At 42.2% G+C, this 25,431-nt stretch overlaps 1 protein-coding gene across 2 annotated transcripts; it reads left to right on the top strand.

Moving 5' to 3' along the window:
* The first annotated feature begins 3,656 nt into the window (after positions 1-3,656).
* LOC110523467 (uncharacterized) lies at positions 3,657-24,298 on the top strand. Of its 2 annotated transcripts, none has more exons than XM_021602171.3 (10): positions 3,657-4,130; positions 4,773-5,154; positions 5,619-5,679; positions 8,987-9,295; positions 13,187-15,128; positions 15,277-15,333; positions 15,549-15,750; positions 18,779-18,912; positions 19,029-19,100; positions 20,650-24,298. In XM_021602171.3, the coding sequence occupies exons 2-10, from the start codon at positions 4,792-4,794 to the stop codon at positions 20,918-20,920; spliced, it is 3,411 nt and encodes a 1,136-aa protein (XP_021457846.3). In that variant the 5' UTR covers positions 3,657-4,130; positions 4,773-4,791; the 3' UTR covers positions 20,921-24,298. The 2 variants fall into 2 exon arrangements, with proteins under 2 accessions (XP_021457846.3, XP_021457845.3); XM_021602170.3 differs by having other exon boundaries at positions 15,546-15,750.
* The last annotated feature ends 1,133 nt before the right edge of the window (positions 24,299-25,431 follow it).

Here is a 25,431-nt window from a genome sequence, read left to right as displayed (position 1 = left end):
ACATGTATCACTAGCCACTTTATACTATACTATGCCACTTTGTTTACATACTCATCTCATTTGTACATACTGTACCCGATACCATCTACTGTATCTTGCCTATGCTGCTCTGTACCATCACTCATTCATATATCCTTATGTACATATTCTTTATCCCCTTACACTGTGTACAAGACAGTAGTTTTGGAATTGTTAGTTAGATTACTTGTTATTACTGCATTGTCGGAACTAGAAGCACAAGCATTTCGCTACACTCGCATTAACATCTGCTAACCATGTGTATGTGACAAATAAAATTTGATTTGATTTGATTTGATTTGATTTGATATAAGAACACAAATAAAGAATCAAATGTATATTTTCTACAATTGGAAAACTATAAGGCAACAGTTGCCATCATTTTTGCCTCAATCTCCCCATGTCCTGGAGCATCAGATTAGAACAATGGGAACAGATCCTCCTGACATTTGTTGTTGGCCGTTTTAGCTCAAGGTCCTACTCCACCCTTTGATGCTTGGAGCCCTTTAACTGGCTATTAACCCATAGTTGGGGCAGTGGTTGGGCGTGTCCACATTCCAGTGGGCATGCACATTACTCCTCTAAGACCCACTGCTACTGCAAGATCACAAGTAGTTTTGCGTAATTCGTAAGTAAGCTAGTAACCATATGTTTTTCCATGAGGAGGCACTGCAAGGGTCTTGGTGGTGGAGAGGCTACTGTCAGGGGAAGTCTTCCTACATCTAGTTTCAAGCTGTGGCCCTTGGAAACTGCACTTGACGAACTACTTACCCTGTGGTAGAACCACCAACACAACTCAAGTAGGGATACAAAACCTTTGTACAGTGGAGTACATTTATTTAGGAAATGATACTCACTTTTGCAGCACAATACATTATGTGTATAGGATTGACTAGGGATAGCAGAAGGAGGATAAAAAACTATTTATGCTTGATCTGAAAATGGGGTCCGGAGGCTCCATACTGAGAGTGTGAGACAATTGCGGAGCCTCTGGAGGCTTGCAGATGCCAAATCGAGCCAAAGACTCTTAATGGTCAATCAACATCTGCAGTGGCTGTAAAGCATTTACTGCAATGCCTCTCTGCAGAAGTCCGCATTTCTCATACTTCTTGTGCTTTGAGGAGCTGTCATACTGTATCCAATAAATTGTACTGTACTGCACCACTCGTAGTGATTCAGGGTTAATCGCTATAGCCATCCAGGTAATTACAAGCAACTGGCTAAACGAAAGACAAGACCTTACCTCTTCTAAAATGTTGGAGTCCGTTTCCGGGTGCTTTACTTAGTAGCTCAGCCAAGATAACATAAATTAAAAAGGCTACACCATTTTCCAACCTCAATCTCTATCCCGAATCTCCCCTTTGCCCCCCAGCAAAACTTTGCCCACATTTAGGCTATTGTTTATATGTGTATTTCACACTCTGTTGAGCAAAAATTCGGAGTATAATGCTTGTATGGATGTCAACCAAATACATATTAGTGTCATCGTTATCAATCAACTGCATTACAATTGAAAACTACTTTGACTACCACCACCGATTTCTGTATGCTAGCTATGCTACCAGCTTATACGAACAGGAGTTAGCATTTAGCAGTCACTTTTTCTAAACCTGAAAAGGGACAACTTCTAAATGTTATGCAGCAAAAACAGCCAAATATCAAAATCTGATTTTAGTAACCCCATTGTGGGCCTGTTACAATACATCAATCATGACAGATTTGACAAATATCCACTTTATTGTATCAGATTTGTTGAATGTGCACCAATTCAGCGTCCAGCATCAAACACATGGAAACCATGTGTTTTATGTGTTCAATACCATTGCATTTATTCCATTCCAGCCATTACTTTGAGCCCGTCCTCCCAATCAAGATGCCACCGGCCTCCTGCGCCCAATACCTCCCCAAATTCTTTCCAGGAGTTCCAACTCATAACAATGTTTTTATTTGTGAACATATTCTGATAGCCTTTTGTCAAAGTTGTCCATGTTTCTTGTCAAGGAAGTTGTCAAGGAAGTGAGTTTGTGTTTATACAATATGTACCTAAAGTTTCTTATTAGGAATTTTCAAATCTGATTTCTCTATATGTGGCCATGTTTGGAAATCAGTGGCAGTCAGTACCATTTAAGATTAGGAAGGATATTTTTAAATTTTTTATGAGCATCGCCTTATTTCTATTACAGCATATTGTAACACTGATGTACAACAATATAACATCGATAGGTTTAGGCTACTATATGATACTCACATTTTCCCTATACACATCGTGAGGTTGCTACAACCTTTACAACGTTTGTGTACAGGTCGAGATAAATTTGAGTAATCAGGTAACAGACAGCACACATTCAATACCGCCTTCCACACTCTAGCCTACATCTAGCTCTCACATTTTCCCTTTGTTTGTAGACTTCAGCGCACAACAAATCAACTGTCTGTGACCAGGCGAAAAAACCTTTCCAAGCCAAACCATCATATCATAACCGCTAACCTCTACACATAGCCCACATCGTTGTCACCATATTAGTTAACATCATAGTAAACATAGCTAATAGAACTAACGCATTAGTAAACCCGCCACAATCATGCAGTACAGTGTACAGTCAGCAAGCAGTTTTAGCAGTTACACCGGCGGGACCCGGTGGAAATAAATGAATACCTTGACTTGGAAGAGTTCCAGTGTTGGATAGCCACAGTCAGCTAGCTAACATACTATCCCTCTCTGTTTGAGCCGAGTGTTTGAGTAGGCTAAACTAACGTTGGCTAGCTGCATTTGCTAGCAATGTAAGTGAAAGTGAAAATAACACAAGGAAATATAGCTAGCTTTCTCTCTCTCTTGCTCTGCCATAATATTTGAAGAAATGCATTTGTTCAAAACTTTTCAACTATTTTCTTTCTCTCTCTTTGACTCAACTACTCACCACATTTTATGCACTGCAGAGTTAGCTAGCTGTAGTTAATGCTTTCTGTACTTTCTGTAATTCTCTGATCCTTTGATTGAGTGGACAACATGTCAGTTCATGCTGCAAGAGTTCTGATAGGTTGGAGGACGTCCTCCGGGAAGTTGCCATAATTACCATGTACATCTATGGAAGGGGGTGAGAACCATGAGCCTCCTAGATTTTGGATTTAAGTCAATGTACCCAGAGTGCTGTTGAGGCTACTGTAGACCTACATTGCAAAACAATGTGTTTTAATCAGTTATTTGGTGACATTCATATATTTAGTATAGTTTTATCTAAAAAGTATAACTTTTTCAATATTTTACAATTTTTATTTCATTCCTCCTCTGAGGAGCCTCCATTACCATTGGAAATTGTATTTCAGGGCCGGCCGTCAGTTAAAGTGCAGTACCGAAGCAAAACTGTAGGAGTATTCGAAACCGTGCATCAAGACCGGAACCCTGTCCCTTTGCCAGTTCTACATTTTTTTGTTGTTGTTGTTGGGGACCAAATAAAAATATTTTATAATCTTATTGATATGGACCCCAATATGACAGCACTACTGAGGAAATTCAAAAAAAGACTGGTTTTGTGTATGTGATTTGTCTAAAACGAATATATTGTAAATATTACGTCATGCAAACAAGGCCTATACTGTACATTATTTTGGTAACCCATAATGCCGTTTCTCATCGATGCACCAATGGGAGGAGAAGAGTGCTCGACCCGGCTGGTCTGCGCCAATGGCTGAGTCCTTCAAAAGGAAGTAGGCTACGATCCAATCCGGCCAATTGTCTCGCCCTGATCCGAGAGCGAGATTCATGTATTTATTTGTTCGTAAACAAATCTGTAATTCTTGCAAAAAAAAACATTGGCAGTTAGCGTATAACTATTTTGCAAATATACGGTTAGCAAGATTTTAAAGAGACATCTTGCCATCTCTGTATACTGGCTTACAAAGTAGCTAGGTTTTGAAATGTAATGCTAAACTGCCTTTTCGCCTTCCCATCAAGAGCCGCTTTCCACCGGAAGCGCAGTTGAGATAGAAATCATTAGTACGGGACGTCTGGATGGAACAGCAAATTTGAATTTTATCTAGGAGTTTGTAGGGCACGTCTTGGGGCGAGTTTGGTAAAGCCACATATCCACAGTGGGCGCAGAGCTCTGGTCGAGGTATGTTATCACAATTGTCTAAACCTACCGTCTAAAATGCTTCAACAAAGCGCGACTCGTGTAACACGGGCCCTTCGACGTTTTGATCGCAGCGGCTAGCTACATTATGCGATAGTATAAAATATGTAGACAGTCGTGTTATTGTAGAGAGTATTGGGAATGCAGACAGGCAGGCAGTGAGTGAGTGAGTGATTTTGATTTACGTTTGATCAGTGTTTTTTTCTTCAATAGACTCGCTATTATGTTTGGTGTCTGTTTTGGTCATGCTAGTAGTAGATTCGATCTGTCAAACCACAAAGCTAGCTTGTGCGTGTAGCGAGGCAGTTTACTTGTTGTAGCAGTCGGGGATTATGCGTGGGGTTAGGTAATGATGGCTAGATTAACTAAATCACACTGCTGGGTAATAATAGAGAAATTATTTGGTATTCGCCTCAAGGTTGCATGCAATAATTAGATTGAAATATGTTTATTTTAGACAAATGTAGATTTGTTTTATTAAATGTAGTTGATTATCCAGCTATCATAAGGTGTTATATTCAATCACTGGGCATCTCTTGGTTAATCAACCATGTTGTATTGGCAATACAATTATCTGAACCGGAATCTGACCCAGGAACCCCTCTTGTCCCCTCTGCTCCGCAGGCCCTTCAGCCCATGTGTGATGATGTTGTCATCTGTTTCGGCTGATCCAAGAGGTGGTCAGCAGCTCCCCGGCTCCACGTCGGTGGGTCCATGCCCTTCTCTCTCCCAGCTGTACCATGAACAACTGGCCACAGGGTGCAGAGAGACTAGCAAGGACCAGAGGAATGCTGCGGAGGATGGAGGACCTCTGGTGACCGTGACTATGTCTCACAGACCAGCAGAGAGCAGAGATAGAGATGGTAGTCTTGGGATGGACTCTGGTGTGAGAGAGAGACAGACTCCGGCAGAGCACAGGCAGAGGGCTTTGGGTTCAGTCTCCAGTTTGAGAGGGACTGCAGGCTCTTCCGATTTCAGAAGAACAGAGACACAAGTGTCAGACCAGGTGGGGAATGTGTGTGGTGTTCTTAGTGCAGCGATCATCAACTAGATTCAGCCGTAGGACTATTTTATTATTATTTTTTGTGAGTGGGGGCGGCCGTAAAATAATTACAAATCATTTTTAGACTGCAAATTAACCGCAATCTGTTGGACCTAACATATATGTTTGACTAAAACATAATCATTTCAAACCTGGTTTACGTTTGTGTATGATCACGTGTGTCTATATTATGCGTGGGAATACTTGGCAACATATTTATTAAATTGAAGCCACTTGGAGCTGATTTCCTAATGTTTTTACAGTCTTATGTCCAACAATAAAAATACCCCCCCAAAAAACGTGAAGGGCCAAATAAAACTTGGGCCGCCGGTTGGGGAACCCTGTCTTAGAGTATGCTTATGTTTCTGCATGTGTATCCTATGTCTGTGTATTGGATCGTGTGTAAATTTGTGCGTGGTCATTTTCAGGTCCAAGGCACCCAAAGAACCGGCAACAAAGGCAATGTCTGGGTTCATCCAAAACAACTAGGTAATGTACAATTGTTGTTATCAGTTTGTTGTGCATAGAAACTAAGGGGGTGCCAACCTGGCCATACTCGTGATCATATCTGTAAATTGACAGTTGATAGCCGAATTGGATCGGAAGATACTCATGTTCAGAAAACACGGAAGTGTTGTAATATGCCTAGTTATTTTGTCAACATGTACTTATCAGTCTACAAGTTTAAAGACCAAAAAAGCTTCATATTAGGCGTAGCGCTCGAAGGTGTGTGTCTGTCTGTCTGTCCTTAACTTGCAGCGGGCAGACACATTTGCAGTCACTCAGTAAGAATGCGCCTCGGGGCCTCCTGAGTGGTGCAGTGGTCTGAGGCCCAGCATCGCAGTACTAGCTTTGCCAGTCGAGATTCTTTGTTCGAGTCCAGGCTCTGTTGCAGCCGGCCGTGACCGGGAGACCCATGAGGCGGCGCACAATTGGCACAGCGTCGTCCGGGTTAGAGGAAGGTTTGTCCGTCAGGGATGTCCTTGTCCCATGGCTCACTAACGGCAACTTCTGTGGTGGGCCGGGCGCTGTGCATGCTGTTTCCTCCAACACGTTGGTGCGGCTGGCTTCCGGGTTAAATGGGCATTGTGTCAATAAGCAGTGCGGCTTGGTTGGGTTATGTTTCGGAGGACGCAGGCTCTCGACCTTCGCCTCTCCCGAGTCCATACGGGAGTTGCAGCGATGAGACAAGACTGTAACTACCAATTGGATACCACAAAATTTGGGAGAAAAAGTGGTAAAAAATATATAAAGATAATGCGCTTTGGCATTTTATATTTACCTACCCATTCACCGCTTGTTAGAGGTTATTTTTTATATTTCACCTTTATTTAACCAGGTAGGCAAGTTGAGAACAAGTTCTCATTTACAATTGGGACCTGGCCAAGATAAAGCAAAGCAGTTCGACACATACAATGACAGAGTTACACATGGAGTAAAACAAACATACAGTCAATAATACAGTAGAAACAAGTCTATATACGATGTGAGCAAATGAGGTGAGATCAGGGAGGTAAAGGCAAAAAAAGGCCATGGTGGCAAAGTAAATACAATATAGCAAGTAAAACACTGGAATGGTAGATTTGCAGTGGAAGAATGTGCTAGGTAGAAATAAAAATAATGGGGTGCAAAGAAGCTAAATAAATAAATAAATAAATACAGTAGGGAAAGAGGTAGTTGTTTGGGCTAAATTATAGGTGGGCTATGTACAGGTGCAGTAATCTGTGAGCTGCTCTGACAGCTGGTGCTTAAAGCTAGTGAGGGAGATGAGTGTTTCCAGTTTCAGAGGTTTTTATAGTTCGTTCCAGTCATTGGCAGCAGAAAACTGGAAGGAAAGGCGGCCAAAGGAGGTGTTGGCTTTGGGGATGACTAGTGAGATATACCTGCTGGAGCGCGTGCTATGGGTGGGTGTTGTTATTGTGACCAGTGAGCTGAGATAAGGTGGAGCTTTACCTAGCATAGATTTATAGATGACCTGGAGCCAGTGGGTCTGGCGACGAATATGTAGCGAGGGCCAGCCAACGAGAGCGTACAGGTCGCAATGGTGGGTAGTATATGGGGCTTTGGTGACAAAACGGATGGCACTGTGATAGACTGCATCCAATTTGTTGAGTAGGGTATTGGAGGCTATTTTGTGAATGACATCGCCGAAGTCGAGGATTGGTAGGATGGTCAGTTTTACAAGGGTATGTTTGGCAGCATGAGTGAAGGATGCTTTGTTGTGAAATAGGAAGCCAATTCTAGATTTAACTTTGGATTGGAGATGTTTGATGTGGGAGGAGAGTTTACAGTCTAACCAGACACCTAGGTATTTGTAGTTGTCCACGTATTCTAAGTCAGAGCCGTCCAGAGTAGTGATGTTGGACAGGCGGGCAGGTGCAGGCAGCGATCGGTTGAAGAGCATGCATTTAGTTTTACTTGTATTTAAGAGCAATTGGAGGCCGCGGAAGGATTGTTGTATGGCATTGAAGCTTGTCTGGAGGGTTGTTGATACAGTGTCCAAAGAAGGGCCAGAAGTATACAGAATGGTGTCGTCTGCGTAGAGGTGGATCAGAGACTCACCAGCAGCAAGAGCGACATCATTGATGTATACAGAGAAGAGAGTCGGTCCAAGAATTGAACCCTGTGGCACCCCTATAGGGACTGCCAGAGGTCCGGACAGCAGACCCTCCGATTTGACACACTGAACTCTATCAGAGAAGTAGTTGGTGAACCAGGCGAGGCAATCATTTGAGAAACCAAGGCTGTCGAGTCTGCCGATGTGGTGATTGACAAAGTCGAAAGCCTTGGCCAGATCAATGAATACGGCTGCACAGTAATGTTTCTTATAGATGGTGGTTAAGATATCGTTTAGGACCTTGAGTGTGGCTGAGGTGCACCAATGACCAGCTCTGAAACCAGATTGCATAGCAGAGAGGGTATGGTGAGATTCGAAATGGTCGGTAATCTGTTTGTTGACTTGGCTTTTAAAGACCTTAGAAAGGCAGGGTAGGATAGATATAGGTCTGTAGCAGTTTGGGTCAAGTGTAGAAGAGGGGGATGACCGTAGCTGCTTTCCAATCTTTGGGAATCTCAGATGACACGAAAGAGAGGTTGAACAGGCTAGTCATAGGGGTGGCAACAATTTTGGCAGATCATTTTAGAAAGGGTCCAGATTGTCTAGCCCGGCTGATTTGTAGGGGTCCAGATTTTGCAGCTCTTTCAGAACATCAGCTGACTGGATTTGGGAGAAGGAGAAATGGGGAAGGCTTGGGCAAGTTGCTGTGGCCACCTGTAGAAAAACGCTTATTGTAATTCTCAATTATAGTGGATTTATCAGTGGTGACAGTGTTTCCTATCTTCAGTGCAGTGGGCAGCTGGGAGGAGGTGTTCTTATTCTCCATGGACTTTGCAGTGTCTCAGAACTTTTTTGAGTTAGTGTTGCAGGAAGCAAATTTCTGCTTGAAAAAGCTAGCCTTGGCTTTTCTAACTGCCTGTGTATAATGGTTTCTAGCTTCCCTGAAAAGCTGCATATCACGGGGGCTGTTCGATGCTAATGCAGAACGCCATAGGATGTTTTTGTGTTGGTTAAGGGCAGTCAGGTCTGGGGAGAACCAAGGGCTATATCTGTTCCTCACCAATTGATTTATCATAGTAGTAGGCTAACAGGAGGCAGCAGCAATCTAAATGATCAGACTGAAACGCGAGGAGAAGTGATCGGGTGAAATTATGAAAAGGTCTCCTTTAGCTGCCCAAACCTGACAATCAACCTCCCCAGTTCCAACTCACACTCTCTGTGACTGTGTTCTGTGCACAGAGCCTACCTCCCCTCCTCAGGTGTGCCCCTCTGATCCTACTCCCCCGGCTGGCCCCACGGGAGAGCAGCTGGGGACCCTGAAGCGCTGCCTGGAAGCCCACCAGGCAGAGATGAAGCGGCTGCTGACGGGCTCCCTCGGCTCCCTGTGCCAGCGTCTGGAGGTGGTGGAGAGGAGGATGGAGCAGCTCTGTGAGCAGGGCACCACACATGGCAACAGCCTGGCTCTGCTCAGGATCCAGGTGGGCCAGCTGGCAAGAGGGATGACTGCTGCTGTCGCCAAACAGGACCTGTCACCTCTCCATGGTCTGGGTGAGTTGAAGTTGACGCACTAAAGATTAGAAGGCACCACGCTGAAATGTGTGTGCATGCCTCCCTGCTACATTTTATTAAGTCATTTAAAAAAGGAGAAAAGTTAAATGTTTTTAAGACTGTGTGGATTATATACCGTTGAAGTCAGAAGTTTACATACACTTAGGTTGGAGTTCTTGAAACTCGTTTTTCAACCACTCCACAAATTTCTTGTTAACAAACTATAGTTTTGGCAAGTCGGTTAGGACATCTACTTTGTCCATGACACAAGTAATTTTTCCAACATCTGTTTACAGACAGATTAATTCACTGTATCACAATTCCAGTGGGTCAGAAGTTTATATACACTAAGTTGACTGTGCCTTTAAACAGCTTGGAAAATTCCATAAAATGATGTCATGGCTTTAGAAGCTTCTGATAGGCTAATTGACATAATTTGAGTCAATTGGAGGTGTACCTGTGGATGTATTTCAAGGCCTAAAAATTATACACCTCCACAAGTCTGGTTTATCCTTGGGAGCTTTTTCCAAACGGCTGAAGGTACCACGTTCATCTGTACAAGCAATCGTACGCAAGTATAAACACCATTGGGCCATGCAGCCTTCATACCGCTCAGGAAGGAGACACGTTCTGTCTCCTAGAGATGAATGTACTTTGGTGCGAAAAGTGCAAATCAATCCCAGAACAGCAGCAAGGGACCTTGTGAAGATGCTGGAGGAAACGGGTACAAAAGTATCTATATCCACAGTAAAACTAGTCCTATATCGACAACCTGAAAGGCCGCTCAGCAAGGAAGAAGCCACGGCTCCAAAACTGCCATAAAAAAGATAGACTACGGTTTGCAACTGCACATAGGGACAAAGATATTACTTTTTGGAGAAATGTCCTCTAGTCTGATGAAACAAAATTATAACTTGTTGGCCATAATGACCATTATGTTTGGAGGAAAAAGGGGGAAGCTTGCAAGCCGAAGAACACCATCCCAACCATGAACCACGGGGGTGTCAGAATCATGTTGTGGGGGTGCTTTGCTGCAGGAGGGGCTGGTGCACTTCACAAAATAGATGGCTTCATGAGGGAGGAAAATTGTGGTTAAATTGAAGCAACATCTCCAGACATCAGGAAGTTAAAGTTTGGTTGCAAATTGGTCTTCTAAATGGACAATGACCCCAAGCATACTTCCAAAGTTGTGGCAAAATGGCTTAAGGACAACAAAGTCAAGGTTGACCTCAATCATATAGAAAATTTGTGGGCAGAATTGAAAAAGATTGTGCGAGCAAGGAGGCCTACAAACCTGACTCAGTTACACCATCTCTGTCTGAAGGAATGGGCCAAAATTCACCCAACTTATTGTGGGAAGCTTGTGGAAGGCTCCCCAAAACGTTTGACCCAAGTTAAACAATTTAAAGGCAATGCTACCAAATACTAATTGAGTGTATGTAAACTTCTGACCCACTGGGAATGTGATGGGAAAAAATAAAAGCTGAAATAAATAATTCACTCTACTATTATTCTGACATTTCAGTGGTTATCCTAACTGACCTTAGACAGGGAATTTTTACTAGGATTAAATGTCAGGAATTGTGAAACTGAGTTTAAATATATTTGGCTAAGGTGTATGTAAACTTCCGACTTCAACTGTATACACATACGTATGTATGTATGTATGTATGTCATGTATGTACAGTGCCTTGCGAAAGTATTCGGCCCCCTTGAACTTTGCGACCTTTTGCCACATTTCAGGCTTCAAACATAAAGATATAAAACTGTATTTTTTTGTGAAGAATCAACAACAAGTGGGACACAATCATGGAAGTGGAACGACATTTATTGGATATTTCAAACTTTTTTAACAAATCCAAAACTGAAAAATTGGGTGTGCAAAATTATTCAGCCCCCTTAAGTTAATACTTTGTAGCGCCACCTTTTGCTGCGATTTACAGCTGTAAGTCGCTTGGGGTATGTCTCTATCAGTTTTGCACATCGAGAGACTGACATTTTTTCCCATTCCTACTTGCAAAACAGCTCGAGCTCAGTGAGGTTGGATGGAGAGCATTTGTGAACAGCAGTTTTCAGTTCTTTCCACAGATTCTCGATTGGATTCAGGTCTGGACTTTGACTTGGCCATTCTAACACCTGGATATGTTTATTTTTGAACCATTCCATTGTAGATTTTGCTTTATGTTTTGGATCATTGTCTTGTTGGAAGACAAATCTCCGTCCCAGTCTCAGGTCTTTTGAAGACTCCATCAGGTTTTCTTCCAGAATGGTCCTGTATTTGGCTCCATCCATCTTCCCATCAATTTTAACCATCTTCCCTGTCCCTGCTGAAGAAAAGCAGGCCCAAACCATGATGCTGCCACCACCATGTTTGACAGTGGGGATGGTGTGTTCAGAGTGATGAGCTGTGTTGCTTTTACGCCAAACATAACGTTTTGCATTGTTGCCAAAAAGTTCAATTTTGGTTTCATCTGACCAGAGCACCTTCTTCCACATGTTTGGTGTGTCTCCCAGGTGGCTTGTGGCAAACTTTAAACAACACTTTTTATGGATATCTTTAAGAAATGGCTTTCTTCTTGTCACTCTTGCAGTTTTATATCTTTATGTTTGAAGCCTGAAATGTGGCAAAAGGTCGCAAAGTTCAAGGGGGCCGAATACTTTCGCAAGGCACTGTGTGTGTGTGTGTGTATACATACATACATACGTGTGTGTGTGTGCGCGCACGCACGCACATGTGTGTGTGTGTGTGTGTGTGTGTATGTATACATACATACATACATACATACATACATACACATACATACGTGTGTGTGTATGTATGTATGTATGTATGTATGTATGTATACATACATACATACATGTGTGTGTATGTATACATACGTGTGTGTGTGTGTGTGTGTGTGTGTGTATGTATACATACGTGTATGTATACATACTTTCTTCTGAAACTCGTCAGTCTGTTCTTGTTCTGAGAAATGAAGGCTATTCCATGCGAGAAATTGCCAAGAAACTGAAGATCTCATACAACGCTGTTTACTACTCCCTTCACAGAACAGCGCAAACAGGCTCTAACCAGAATAGAAAGATTAATGGGAGGTCCTGGTGCACAACTGAGCAAGATGACCAGTACATTAGGTGTCTAGTTTGAGAAACAGACGCCTCACAAGTCCTCAACTGGAACCTTCATTAAGTAATACCCGCAAAACACCCGTCTCAATGTCAACAGTGAAGAGGCGACTCTGGGATGCTGGCCTTCTAGGCAGAGTTCCTCTGTCCAGTGTCTGTTCTTTTTCTTTTCTTTTTATTGGCCAGTTTGAGATATGGCTTTTTCTTTGCAACTCTGCCTAGAAGGCCAGCATCCCGGAGTCGCCTCTTCACTGTTGATGTTGAGATGTGTGTTTTGCGGGTACTATTTAATGAAGCTGTCAATTTCAGAAGAAAGGTCTTTGTTTCTGGCCATTTTGAGCCTGTAGACAGACCCACAAATGCTGATGCTCTAGACACTCAACTAGTCTAAAGAAGGCCAGTTTTATTGCTTCTTTAATCAGTTTTCAGCTGTACTAACATAATTGCAAATCGGGTTTCCTAATGATCAATTGGCCTTTTAAAATGATAAACTTGGATTAGCTAACACAACATGCCATTGAAAAACTGGAGTGATGGTTGCTGATAATGGGCCTCTGTAGGTATTCCATAAAAATCACTGTTTCCAGCTACAATTGTTTGTTGTAAATGACAGTCTGCACTGTGTTTTTAATGGACAAAACATATGCTTTTCAAAAACAAGGACATTTCTTAGTGACGCCAAACATGGGGGCCACGGGCTGCCAGTGTTTAACTACTTGATTGAAGATTATTTTGTTGGTAAGTAATGTTTCTTGTGTTGTACAGGAAAGGAACCAAGAGTGCTGAAAGAAGAGGACTTCACCAAGTTGTTACCACACAGTCCTAACCCTTTGTGCAATATGGGCTCCTCAGGAGCAGACTTAGACAAGGGGAGTGTCACTGGATGTCAATGGATGATGACAACGACATTTTCACCCAGCCACAGTCCGGCCCCGAGCCGTGACCACAAAGAGGGGTTAGGTGGGAAAATGAAAAGAACAGAGTCAGGCCGGTCCGTATCCTCCATGGGAAAAGCTCCCTCTAAGTCGGTCACTGAGGGGAGCAAACAAGGGAACTACTCTCCTGTGTCGGACTTTGAAGATCTGGACATGGAGCTGGCGGCCGAGAAGGGGCGGGACGCTCTTAACTGGTTGGTCAATTCTGCCCTGGCAGACACAGAGTCTAGTGACAGCCAGGAAGTGCCCCTTCCATCCCCTTCGCAGAAGGCACAATCTGGGAACAGGAGAGAGAGTATAGAGACCCATCCACACTCTCCTCATGTACACTTCCCCACTGAATCCCAAGGCCTGTCCAAAAGCACTGAGGTCCATAAGTGTCCACTTACGGGTAAGGGTAGGACTATGGCTGCATTTCCTGAGGGGGTACAGTTGAGCGCTATAGGAGCTTTCTCTCTGTCGCCACATTCCGTTGAAGTTGTAAGGTCATCTAGGCCAGAGCACGCGGGAAGAATAGCTCCTGCTTCAACTAACATCCAACTTAGGATCACCAGCCCACCTCGCACTGACCACACGGCCTACACTCAGTTCTCCAAAGAGGCAGAGAAAGACCAGAAGCCTGAGAGGAAGAGGCGGAACAAGAGGGAAGCGAAGGCACACTCGGTCAATGAGTTTATCTCTTCCGCCACTAAGTCCGTCAAGAGTAGCTTCTCTGCTCAGATACAGGACCAACCACAGGTTGGTGTGGGCAGGGAGGCAGCCGAGGAGAGGCAGCAGAGTCAACAACACAAGCAGACTCTAAACTTTACAATACCTCATCAGCAACACAATCCATTGTCCCACGCCCAGCTGAAGTCTCCAGATGGAGCATCATCACTATCAGGTTCAGTCTTTGCACCCTCTTCCTGGTCCCCTCTGTCCTCCCCACCCATGTCTGGCTACGTGGACCCTCAGAAGGGCAAACAAGCCACGGATCGATCCTTCCTGCACTTCCACTCTTCCAGCCCCTCTCTAGACTCCTCCGTAGCCTCCAAGCTCTCCTCTCCTCGAAATGGCTCTTCTAAATCTCTCATGGTTGGTGTTAGATCCATCCACCCCCAAGGCCAGGCCCTCCTACTCCAGCTGTCGAACACAGCCAGCCAGCTTGTACCTTCCAGCCCATCCCCGGAGCTCCCCTCACCCCCGGATGGTGGTCAAAGTAGAAGGGGGAACATCCCGTGCGTCTTCAACTCCAAGCTCAAGAACCACTGGAATAAGGACCGGTCCTCCTGTAAGAAGCGGCCCCTGAAAGGCGTTCGCAGCACTAGTGGTGCTCTAGCCATGTCTCTCCCGGAGCTGGAGGAGGAGACGTCGCAGCACCACTGGCAGCCCCTGGTGATTCTGGGCAGCCCAGTCTTGCCTCTGTCCCCCCTGCAGCTAGGGCCCCTAGCCCAGACCTTCTCCTCCTTATGCTGTAGCAGCAAGGCCCTGGACAGAGACTCTTCTACCCTGCAGCACGGCCTCTTCCATGCCACAGGCCAGTTCCCCATGTCCCTCTTCAGCCAGATGGGCTTCTCCAAGTTCTCCAAGGCGGGTCTGAGCACCGTGCTGGCTGCATCCTCCCCCGCCTCCTTCCGCCACTGGTTCAGACACAAGTGCCCCATGCCCCTCATGAGGTTGTCGGCCACAGCGGTGGAGACGGTGATGTGTCAGATTATAGAGTCACAGAAGAAGTACATGTATCCTCCCCTCAAGGACTACACAGGCCCTCCTGGCCTGGACAATGACCACAGGTCAGTATTGATAGGCATTTTCATGTGCTAAGAGCCGTTTTCATAAGCAATATGTTAATAGAGAGAAAAAATATTTACTTATTATAGTAAACATTTGAAGATATTCTGCTGATTTCTTGTTTGCTTGCTTGTTGGTTTGTAATTGCAGTTATGCTCAATCGTGCAGTCAAGAAGCTACCTCTGTCAGAATGTCTAGCACAGCAAGGTGAGCAGATGTCTAGACATGGCACTATTGAATGTCCATGAAATGCAATGTAATAATTGATTGGCAAACTAATATGGGCTGGCTACATTACATCTGTTACTGCTGTTGTCAGTGGCATCTCAAAGGATAAACAGCATGTATAAGTGATGCACAACCTATGCCTATTATTGAATATCATCACAAACTGTGTCTCCATTCTGTTTTCTGCCCAGCAGTACGTCTCTCACCTTCTCACCGACAAGGCGACGTTGGGTCAGACTCCCCCCAGAGCGGGCCCTTTCCAGCCCCAAGACCAGTCATAGCCACAGCCCCAAGACCATGCGTCTGGATAACCAGCCCGAGCCTGTGCCCAGCTTTGCCATCGCCAGTGCCAACGTCAAATACCCTGGTCTGCATGGCCGCAGCCCAACCAGAGAGGTGAGCCTGGCATGTACAGTAACTTTGTCTTAGAATGGACTTTGACTAGACAGGGATGGGCAACTTTGATGGGTGTGGGGGCCACACTCACGAGGGGCCGCATTTGCTCGCGGGTATCTCTCACACTCTGCATGGCATGCACATGCTGGCCAATCACAAGCATCCCTGGTTAGAGCGCACATTTAGATGCTGGTGAGGAGAGAAAGGGCTTCACCAAAGACAGTACAGTATGAGGTTTAGCAACTGTGGCTTTACCTCAGTGTGTCCGGTGCTGCTAGTGCTAACAAGAATGTCAATTTGGTGCCAAGAAGGGCGCATCTTCAGTGCTATGGCAGTATTTCGGTACAGGCAAACCTCAAACTGTCTGAGTTGTCTCGACAATTGATTTAATAATTTGAAGAATAACCATCCACTACTTTATGATGATTGAATAGTAAAAAAAGCACCCGACAGCAGCAAAGCCCCTCAGCCACAACCAGCCGCCTACGTGAAACATGCATTGGTTGATGATGCGTTTTCGTGTAACACCCTACAAAAAAACATCCCGCATATAAGTCCGAGGCTATCAGAGAGCCAAAGACATGGTTCCTATTTACACAGTCAGCAAAGATGGCTTCAAGAAGATGATAAACAAGCTGGATAAAAAGTATACATATTTCTCCCAAATCACCATATAACAAAATTAAGGGAGGAGTTTAAACATGTCACATTGAATGACTGGAACGCCAATGTTTTGGACACAGACTGCACCTTGCAATCAGTAGGCTATGTGTTACAATTTTTTAAAGGCACTTTGACTAATAATAATGTTTCAGCCTATTTATACATAATTACACAATCATAAGATTCATATTCCATCTGCAGCCCATGGCTGCTTGAATAAATAATTAACTTAATTAAGAACTCGTATTGGGAAATAGGAACTCATAATGTTATTCATGAATGAATCAATAATATATTTTGGCTTGTTAATATGTAGGCATTATAATCCCATCTTTTATCATATGTAGCCTATAACAATGTTGGGAAAGATGAGTTTCATTTGGTTTTGTGTTCAGTTAGCACAGTGTTAATTCACATGATCTCATGTTAGAAGTGATGTTCTCTACCCAGACAGTTGTTTTAACCATGTCTGATGGAATTACCAAGTTTTCACCCACTTGTTGCAATTCATAATAGAAATTGCAATATCTGGCCCAAAAATCGCAATTATATATTTTGTCCAAATAGTGCAGCCCTAGAAAAAAACATTTACGTTTTAAGTTTTAAAGCAAGTTTGCTGCAATTCTACTCATTTTGCCATAGGGCGGATAGGAAAATTTGCTGTTTTACAGCCAATTTCCTGCAGTTCTACACATTTTGTCATAAGGTGGGGAGAAATGTTTGCAGTTTTTAATGATATCTGTAGCGGTATAAGGTACTGCGTCTCAGTGCTAGAGGCGTCTGGTTCAAATCCAGGCTGTATCACAACCGACTGTGATTGGGAGCCCCATAGGGCGGCGCACAATTGGCCCAGCGTCATTCAGGTTTGGCCGGTGTAGGCCATCATTGTAAATAAGAATTTGTTCTTAACTGACTTGCCTAGTTATATAGAACAATTCATGTAATTGTCTCAACTAATTGTAACTCAACTAAATGTTACCAATTGTGTTTTACCGGAGTTGTGTAGCCTACCGGAGTGGATGCAACTCCCATCCAACAGCTGATTGGGGTTTTCAATCATTCAGATTTGATTTAGTTGTTTAGGTTCACTATAAGAAATCGTTTTGGTAGTTTTTGCTTTAAACGGTCAGTGTATTTGGTCATTGTTACATGAACAGGGTCATTTCATAAATGACAGCAATACTTTTTTGGAGCTGTGCATGGTCACATTAATTGGTTGGAGTGAAAAACTCTCCTTAAAATTTCAATCGGTCTAAACCATTTGCTATTGAGACTGGGTAAAATCCAAAGCTGCAGTATACTAATTGGCTAAATGCCATTCTAATTTCTAAAGATTAGTATTGTCATTGTGTCAACTCAACATTTTATCTGCAAAAATGACAAATTGGTCGTTTTCCGATTTTAAAAAAAGTAGGGGGACAAAAAGCATAGGTACTGGAGCTGCCCTATGGTTCAGCTCAGGTACCTACACACACACACACACACACACACACTGAGGGCCACTCAGCTTAGAGAAGAAATCCAAAGCTCAGACAGATCCAGCTCAGAGGCCCAGCTCCTGAGCTCCCATCAGCAGCAGATATAAATGGAAAATGAATGTGTTTATGCAAAAAAATGCATGTAATTGTATCGAATTGATCCAAATCACACAAATTCATTCCCCTAATCAAACCAAATTGTTCCAAATGAAAATGCTTGCTATTGGAGCCCATGTATATAGATGCATATGAAAGAAGAGATGCACATCCCTAGACACCATTCTTCCACAAGAATTTCCAGAATTTGGTGTTTTGTTGATGGTGGTGGAAAACACTGTCTCAGGCGCCACTCCAGAATCTCCCATAAGTGTTCATTTGGGTTGAAATCTGCTGACTGAGACGGCCAATGCATATGGTTATCATCGTTTTCATTCTCATCAAACCATTCAATGACCACCCGTGCACTGTGGATGGGGGCATTGTCAACCTATGGGGGCCAAAATAATGGCCCGCACAGAATTTGTTGTTGATTACTTAACTCAGGAACCACACTTGTGTGGAAGCACCTGCTTTCAATATACTTTGTATCCATTTACTCAAGTGTTTCCTTTATTTTGGCAGTTACCTGTAGGTGTGGCTCTCAATCCTTACAATTTATAGGGATCATGCACAACAAACGTTCCACCCAGATTTGAGCAATTTAGCTAATTCTTAGTTGCAGTCTCTGCAGTCTTTTTCAAGGAAGCACCTCTTCCATTGTCTGAACACAAACTCTTGCAATCCAGCTAGTTGTACCTCTCCCTTGTGACTTCTTTGCTATATTATTAAAATACAATTATTTTCTGGTTCTGTGATCTTGCTCACTTTTTCTTTATTTTGTTCTGTAGGGTGGTCTGTATGATGCGAGTGTGGGAACCCAGCCATGCCAGCGCTCCAAGAGGGTATCCCAGATCCGCATTCGGAAGACTGTTCCCAAACCAGACAACAACCTCACTCCCATGGGCTTGCCCAAACCAAAGAGGTAAGTTAAAAACTCAGTAACTAACAAAACAATGGGATTATTGAAATACCACAGCTCATGTGATCACACAGAGTGCCAACTGTGTTTTACATGTTTTTTTGCATACATCCCATCAGACTGAAGAAGAAGGAGTTCAGCTTGGAGGAGATTTACACCAACAAGAATTACAAATCACCCACTCCCAACAGGTCAGCCATCATCATTTTTATTATTCAAACTGTACCTCAAGTTGGAGAACATGACAATTGACAGTATATTGAAACCACTTGTTAGTCAATAGGCTAATAAAATAGGCATAGGCAATTCCAAGTTAACAGAATTACGCTGAGGCACAGATTTTTCACTTTAAAATGTATGCCAAACAAAAACCATTGATTTCAAAGTTTAACAAACCATACACCTCTATGCACAATGACTACTTTGAACAATTTATACAGTAAATAAAAAAACATTAACTGTAAAAACTGTGCAGATACAAAGTTTGGTAACAGTTACTGTAAAATTTCCCTGAGTTTTATTCTGTTACCAAACTTTTTGTATCTGCACAGTTCTTCCTGTAAATGTGTTTTTGTAACATTTTCTGGGGAAATTGTTAAAAGTAGTCCTTGTACATAGTTGAATGGTTTATTAAACTTTGATTTCAATGGTTTTTGTTTGGTATACATTTTAATGTGAAAAATCTTAATCTCAGTGTAATTTCCGCTTTAATATTGTTCATCATATGGTTTACCATTTTGTTTAGTGCGTGTTATTGCTTAGCAGTTAACTGACATTTCTGTTATTGACATTTTTTAAACAACTTATTGACTAATGTTGGTTGTTCTTTGAATTCCATTTCGGTCTTTTTTTTGTGAGCTTGTAGTTTAGCGCAGAAAACATGGTAATTAACTACAATGACCATAATCCATTATGCGCCTACTTGTTCGGTCTGTGTAGCTTTTACGCATGTTATGTAAAAGAGACAAATGGGTCATCATGAGGGGAGCAGTTGCGAGGTATCTCTACCTGAAAATACTTGATCTTAGTGATTGATAGTTGGTATTCAGCAGTCATACCAGAATGCCTTATTTACTTTGAAGAACTTCTAAAATAGTGATTTTGTCAGACAGCAGCTCTATAGAGATGACTTATAATGAAATAATAACTAAAACAAATGTAATACACAACTGATTTTTTTTTTTAAAGTAATGTCAATATATTCTGATTTAAGTGATAAGCAGTAATGGGCAGTCACTACCATCATGGGACTTTTATTAATTGTTTTATTCTGTGTTAAAGCATTCGACACATTAAATTCATAGTGCATTTAATGTTTTTTTTTTTTTTAAATAACAGGAATCGAAAACAGTAATTTATTTTTTAATAATCGAAACTGGACCGACCTCAAAAAAGCACTTCACTCAGCACTAGTTAATGGTTTATCATATTGTCTAGTATATGGTTTATCATATTGTCTAGTATTATGGTTTATCATATTGTCTAGTATTATGGTTTATCATATTGTCTAGTATTATGGTTTATCATATTGTCTAGTATATGGTTTATCATATTGTCTAGTATATGGTTTATCATATTGTCTAGTATATGGTTTATCATATTGTCTAGTATTATGGTTTATCATATTGTCTAGTATTATGGTTTATCATATTGTCTAGTATTATGGTTTATCATATTGTCTAGTATTATGGTTTATCATATTGTCTAGTATTATGGTTTATCATTGTTTTCCCATACCAGGAGCCTGGAGACCATCTTCGAGGAGCCCAAGGAGAAGAACGGATCTCTGGTCTGCATTGGCCACCAGAAGAGGAAGCGTGTACTGGACTTCCCCGACTTCACATTGCCGCGCAAACGCAAAGTCCGGGCCAACATGGCTCCCCTGCGCGTAAAGGGACCCAGGGGGCGTAGTCGGCGGGGGAGGCCTGACGATGCCGACCTGGATGTCATGCTCATCGAGAGGCTGAGCGAGCTGGAAGACTTCTTCACCCGCCAAGGCCTGGAGGACTGAGCAGTCCCACAATACCCCCTATTTCACATCCAAATACAAACTCTCACAAATGGTACCCTATTCATCATAGTGCTCTACTTTTGACCCAAGCCCATCGGGTCAAAGTAGCATATTATAGAGTGAACAAGTTATCATTTGTGACATGCTACACACATGCATTGCATACGGTTCATCATTCTCAGTTTTTGGACAGCTTGTTTTGTAAATTGATTGGGCTTATGAAACTGGATTTTAATAATTAGAGCATGTTAAGAGATTTCTATGATCGTGTTAGGTTTTTCTACTTCGGGGCCCCTGAAATGCCCATTCAGATTATTTGTTTTAGAACTGGCAGACTTTGAAGTGCTAGAAAAAATGGACTTAATGTGTGCCTTTTATGAAAATTTAAACTCAATCCAGCAAAGACAGGATAGTTATGATAGATAATGAATAGTGGTTGAACAATTACTACTTTGTTCTTAGGAACTATAATTGAACCTGTGATAACAGAATTGTGGGTGCTCATACTTGGATGTGTGCGTTCGTACACACACATGGAACATTCGCATTGTGAACACATGGAAGACAAGTTTGACAACCCATACCTGAGCACTTTCCCTCTTACCTCATTCAGATTTCTCATCAACTCATTCATTAAATTGTTGTTTTGAACGGGACCTTGTGAGGACACAGCCGTTTCTGACAGTCAACGGTATATTTGCAGCTTTACTCCCCTGATGACAGCCTCACTGCTAGCCTGGCCTTAGGAATGGCGGTAACTGACCAACTGGATTGGTGCCCCATGTCTCTCTACCTCCTCATGCATTGTTGGGAAAGATGCTACATGTGGGGGCATCAGTTCAGTACATCTCCCTGATAACCCGACTGGGATCTAGATGATGAGGATTTCCCATCCTGAATCATAGTGAAACAATACATATATTTTGCAGTATTTGTAAAGAAAAGGAAAAGTCCATGATTAACAGTCTTTTTCACCTGATGTGCATCATCCGGTCCATCTGATGTGCGAACACAATTTGATACAAATGTGAAAATGTTATTTTCCTATAGATGGTATATTATCTCTACTTCAGTGTTGAGGACCTAGATCAGGACTGGACAAACTATGAGCCCATACAATCTGGCCCACGGGATGTTTGAGTAATACAAGTTTAAAGTAAAAATTATTATTTTGGGTTAGATAAAATACTCAAGGCCACTCTTGGTCATTTAAATCTAGATGGTATGTAGAAATTATAATGGGCTTATATATTTCCAAATAACTGAAGTTTTTCTGGGCCGCAAATTGATTTTAACAAACCCGTCCGTCCCCAAAAAATCTGTGCGGCCCTCCATTGAATTTTGAAATCCTGATGTGGCCCTGAAGCCAAAAAGTTTGCCTTTCCTTGACCTAGCTACACAGTCGTACTACGAGGCCATTTTGGGTTGAAAGGCCTCAAGGTTTAAGTCCCTTGGCTCACTGTAAAGAACTCAGTACCTATGGAAATGGTCATTTGGTAGAAATGGACCTAATCTTTGATCACAAACTGGAATCTTTTTTTTTTTTTTTGCGGTTTCTTCCTGTGGATTGATTTTCCTTTTTGGTGCATCATTTTTCTTTGGACATATGAAATATGCAACATCTTTGTGTTTAGATTTATTTTGTAGACAGCCCCTTTTTTGTTTAAACTGTCATAGACTTCAAACTCCTCTGCATAGGGACTCTTGACACCATTGACCATGTCTGTCTCCCAGTATTCTAATGCTGGATGGTCTCAGGTTAGGGTTATTCAATTGTCTGGCTGTGATATGGCCTCATCTTCTAATAGCTGCCGAACATTTCTAGGGACAGGATTTTTCCTGAACATGTGTCCTGGAAAAACTCTGGGCCCTAGTTATCTCAATTGCATACTCCTTGTGTCCTTCTCCTTTTCAAAACCCATTGGATGAGAGAGCCAGAGGTCCCTTCCCTCTGACCTCCAATGGGTTTTAAGAAGTAGACAATGTGAGGCGTTTTCAATTGAGATCTTCCCACAGAATCTTTCAGGTGGTCACATGGTCAGGAAAAACTCCTGGGTCTAACCATTTTCCAATGGATAAGAATGTGTTTGAGGATTACAAGTAATGTGCACTGAGTGGTCCTGTGCTTGGATAAGTGAGTGTGGGCTGCGTGCCTGTAGATATTGTCCTAATTCCTATTGCTGCTAAACCGCCTACCTAGTATATTATATTGCAAAATGTATATTATAGATGTTAAAGTTCAGAATGGATTTTTTTGTTTTGTTATTTAAAAACTTTATTTTTTAATTTTTTACATGTGATCCATAAAATCCACATCAGTCCATGCCACATGATGTGGAGCGAAATATGGATCCACTAACTGGTCTGTCTTACAACAGCATTTACCCATCTTCTCTTTGTGAGTGTGCGTTAATCTTTCATATAAAGTTAAATCAGGCCTGTAAATAGGTCCATTAAGAACTCTGATGCCTTAGATTGGAAGACCTAGCTTGGTTGCCCGATCTGTTTCTAAACTTCTAGCATTGTCATACCAAACAGCCTGTCCTTAATGCAATCTCATTTTTACATTGAATAATGACTGTGGAGATAAGGATTTTGTTAAAGCAGAAACTTATCTAGGAACCAGCAATGAAATAGTTTGTAGTGTTCAATTCATTACCATAATTCTCATCATGCATTATTTTTAAATCATGACCATTTATTATGGAACACTCATTTGAAGTGAATACTTTGTCTATCTGGGGTCAATCATCATTACATATCAGATAGGTCTTTGTTCTGAATCAAGTAGAAACATTCAGCTCAGCATCAGCACACATTGACATAATCCTTTCATGAATTGTTCAGAACAGTTTTTCAAGTCATTACCTGACGGATTTAATGGGGTTTGCATTTAACACCCAAGTATTCCACTGTTCAAACTTCTCCATAACTTATACAGTGTTCTGCCGTTATAAAAAAAGTTCTGGAGGTATTTTTTTTTTTTGTCATTAATTTTCTCTTGTATTTTTTTGTATGGTTACTTTCTAAGAGAGCCTTCATGCGGATTGCAATCTTTGTATATACTCCTCCACTGCCCTGGACCTATTTGCCAGTAGATTTGCTAGTGTGGCAAAAGTCTGCACATATTTACTCCCAAAGAGCCAGACCCTGTGAAGTGTTCTAGTGCCCCTTCTCTTCCTCACTCTGACCTCTGCTCTTGAGGCCAGAGATGGAATGGTAGAAAAATGTGACAAAGTTATTGGTGAGTGATATGAAATCTTTTTTCTTTTAATTTGACAATAACAGGATTCTTTAGTTTACACTGGTGTGTAGTGGAAAACGTGACACATTTTGGGAACCCCCATGTCTGAAAATAAAACTTTATATTGCTTTTTATTTATTTTTTAATTCTTTATTTCATCCTATGTTAAGTGATGGGCACTTACCGTAGACATGCATCTCACAGGCCAACACTAAAGATTAGTATTGTCAATCATTTTAATTGTAATATATTTTACGAATAAAATAGTGTATTTGTGTAATTTATTAATTAGTTGGATATGCAAACTGATCTATTTGTTTGGCTGAAATAACCATATTTCCTTTTGAGAAATCTGGAAGTGAAACAGACCATGTAGGTGTAACAGTATAGCTTCCGTCCCTCTCCTCGCCCCTACCAGGGCTCGAACCAGGGACCCTCTGTACACATCGACAACAGCCACGCTCGAAGCATTGTTACCTATCGCTCCACAAAAGCTGCGCACCCTGCTAACTAGCCATTTCACACCGGTTACATAGGGTAAACAGTCTATGGACAAGGTATGACAGCAATCCATGCTTTGGTTTTGTTTACCTGGCCTCTGTTACAACTTCAAATTATAACTTTTTAGCATTTGTGGCACAAATCCAATGTAAATCAATGCTACCTTTACTGAACAAAAATATAAACGCAACAATTTTACTCTGTTATAGTTCCTATAAGGCCCTAATATATGGATTTCACATGAATAGGCAGGGGCGTAGCCATGGATGAGCCTGGGAGGGCATAGGCCCATCCACTAGGGAGCCAGGTCCAGCCAGTCAGAATGAGTTTTCCCCCACAGAAGGTGTTATTACAGACAGAAATACTCCTCAGTTTCATCAGCTGTCTGTCTGGGTGACTGGTCTCAGACGATCCCGCAAGGGGAAGAAGCCGGATATGGAGGTCCTGGGCTGGCGTGGTTCATGTGGTCTGCGATTGTGAGGCCGGTTGGACGTACTGCCAAATTATGGTAGAGAAATTAACATTAAATTATCAGGCAACAGCTCTGGTGGACATTCCATCAGTCAGCATGTCAATTGCGTGCTCCCTCAACTTGAGACATCTGTGACAAAATGGCATATTTTAGAGTGGCCTTTTATTGTCCCCAGCACAAGGTGCTCCTGTGTAATGATCATGCTGTTTAATCAGTTTCTTGATATGCCACACCTGTCAGATGGATGGATTATTTTGGCAAAGGAGAACTGCTCACTAACAGGGATGTAAACAA

The sequence above is a fragment of the Oncorhynchus mykiss genome, chromosome 5 (assembly GCF_057628025.1).
Source record: "Oncorhynchus mykiss isolate SJ-2025 chromosome 5, ASM5762802v1, whole genome shotgun sequence".
In the NCBI taxonomy this organism is placed as follows: domain Eukaryota; kingdom Metazoa; phylum Chordata; class Actinopteri; order Salmoniformes; family Salmonidae; genus Oncorhynchus; species Oncorhynchus mykiss.
Note: the sequence above shows the minus strand (reverse complement) of the source record. Positions and strands in the feature narration are given on the sequence as shown.

Coding starts and splice junctions, on each gene's coding strand:
- LOC110523467 (XM_021602170.3), top strand. CDS start 4,792: ATGATGTTGTCATCTGTTTCGGCTGATCCAAGAGGTGGTCAGCAGCTC. Junction 15,129..15,276: donor GGCCTGGACAATGACCACAG/GTCAGTATTGAT, acceptor TTGTAATTGCAG/TTATGCTCAATCGTGCAGTC. Junction 19,101..20,649: donor AAATCACCCACTCCCAACAG/GTCAGCCATCAT, acceptor TTCCCATACCAG/GAGCCTGGAGACCATCTTCG.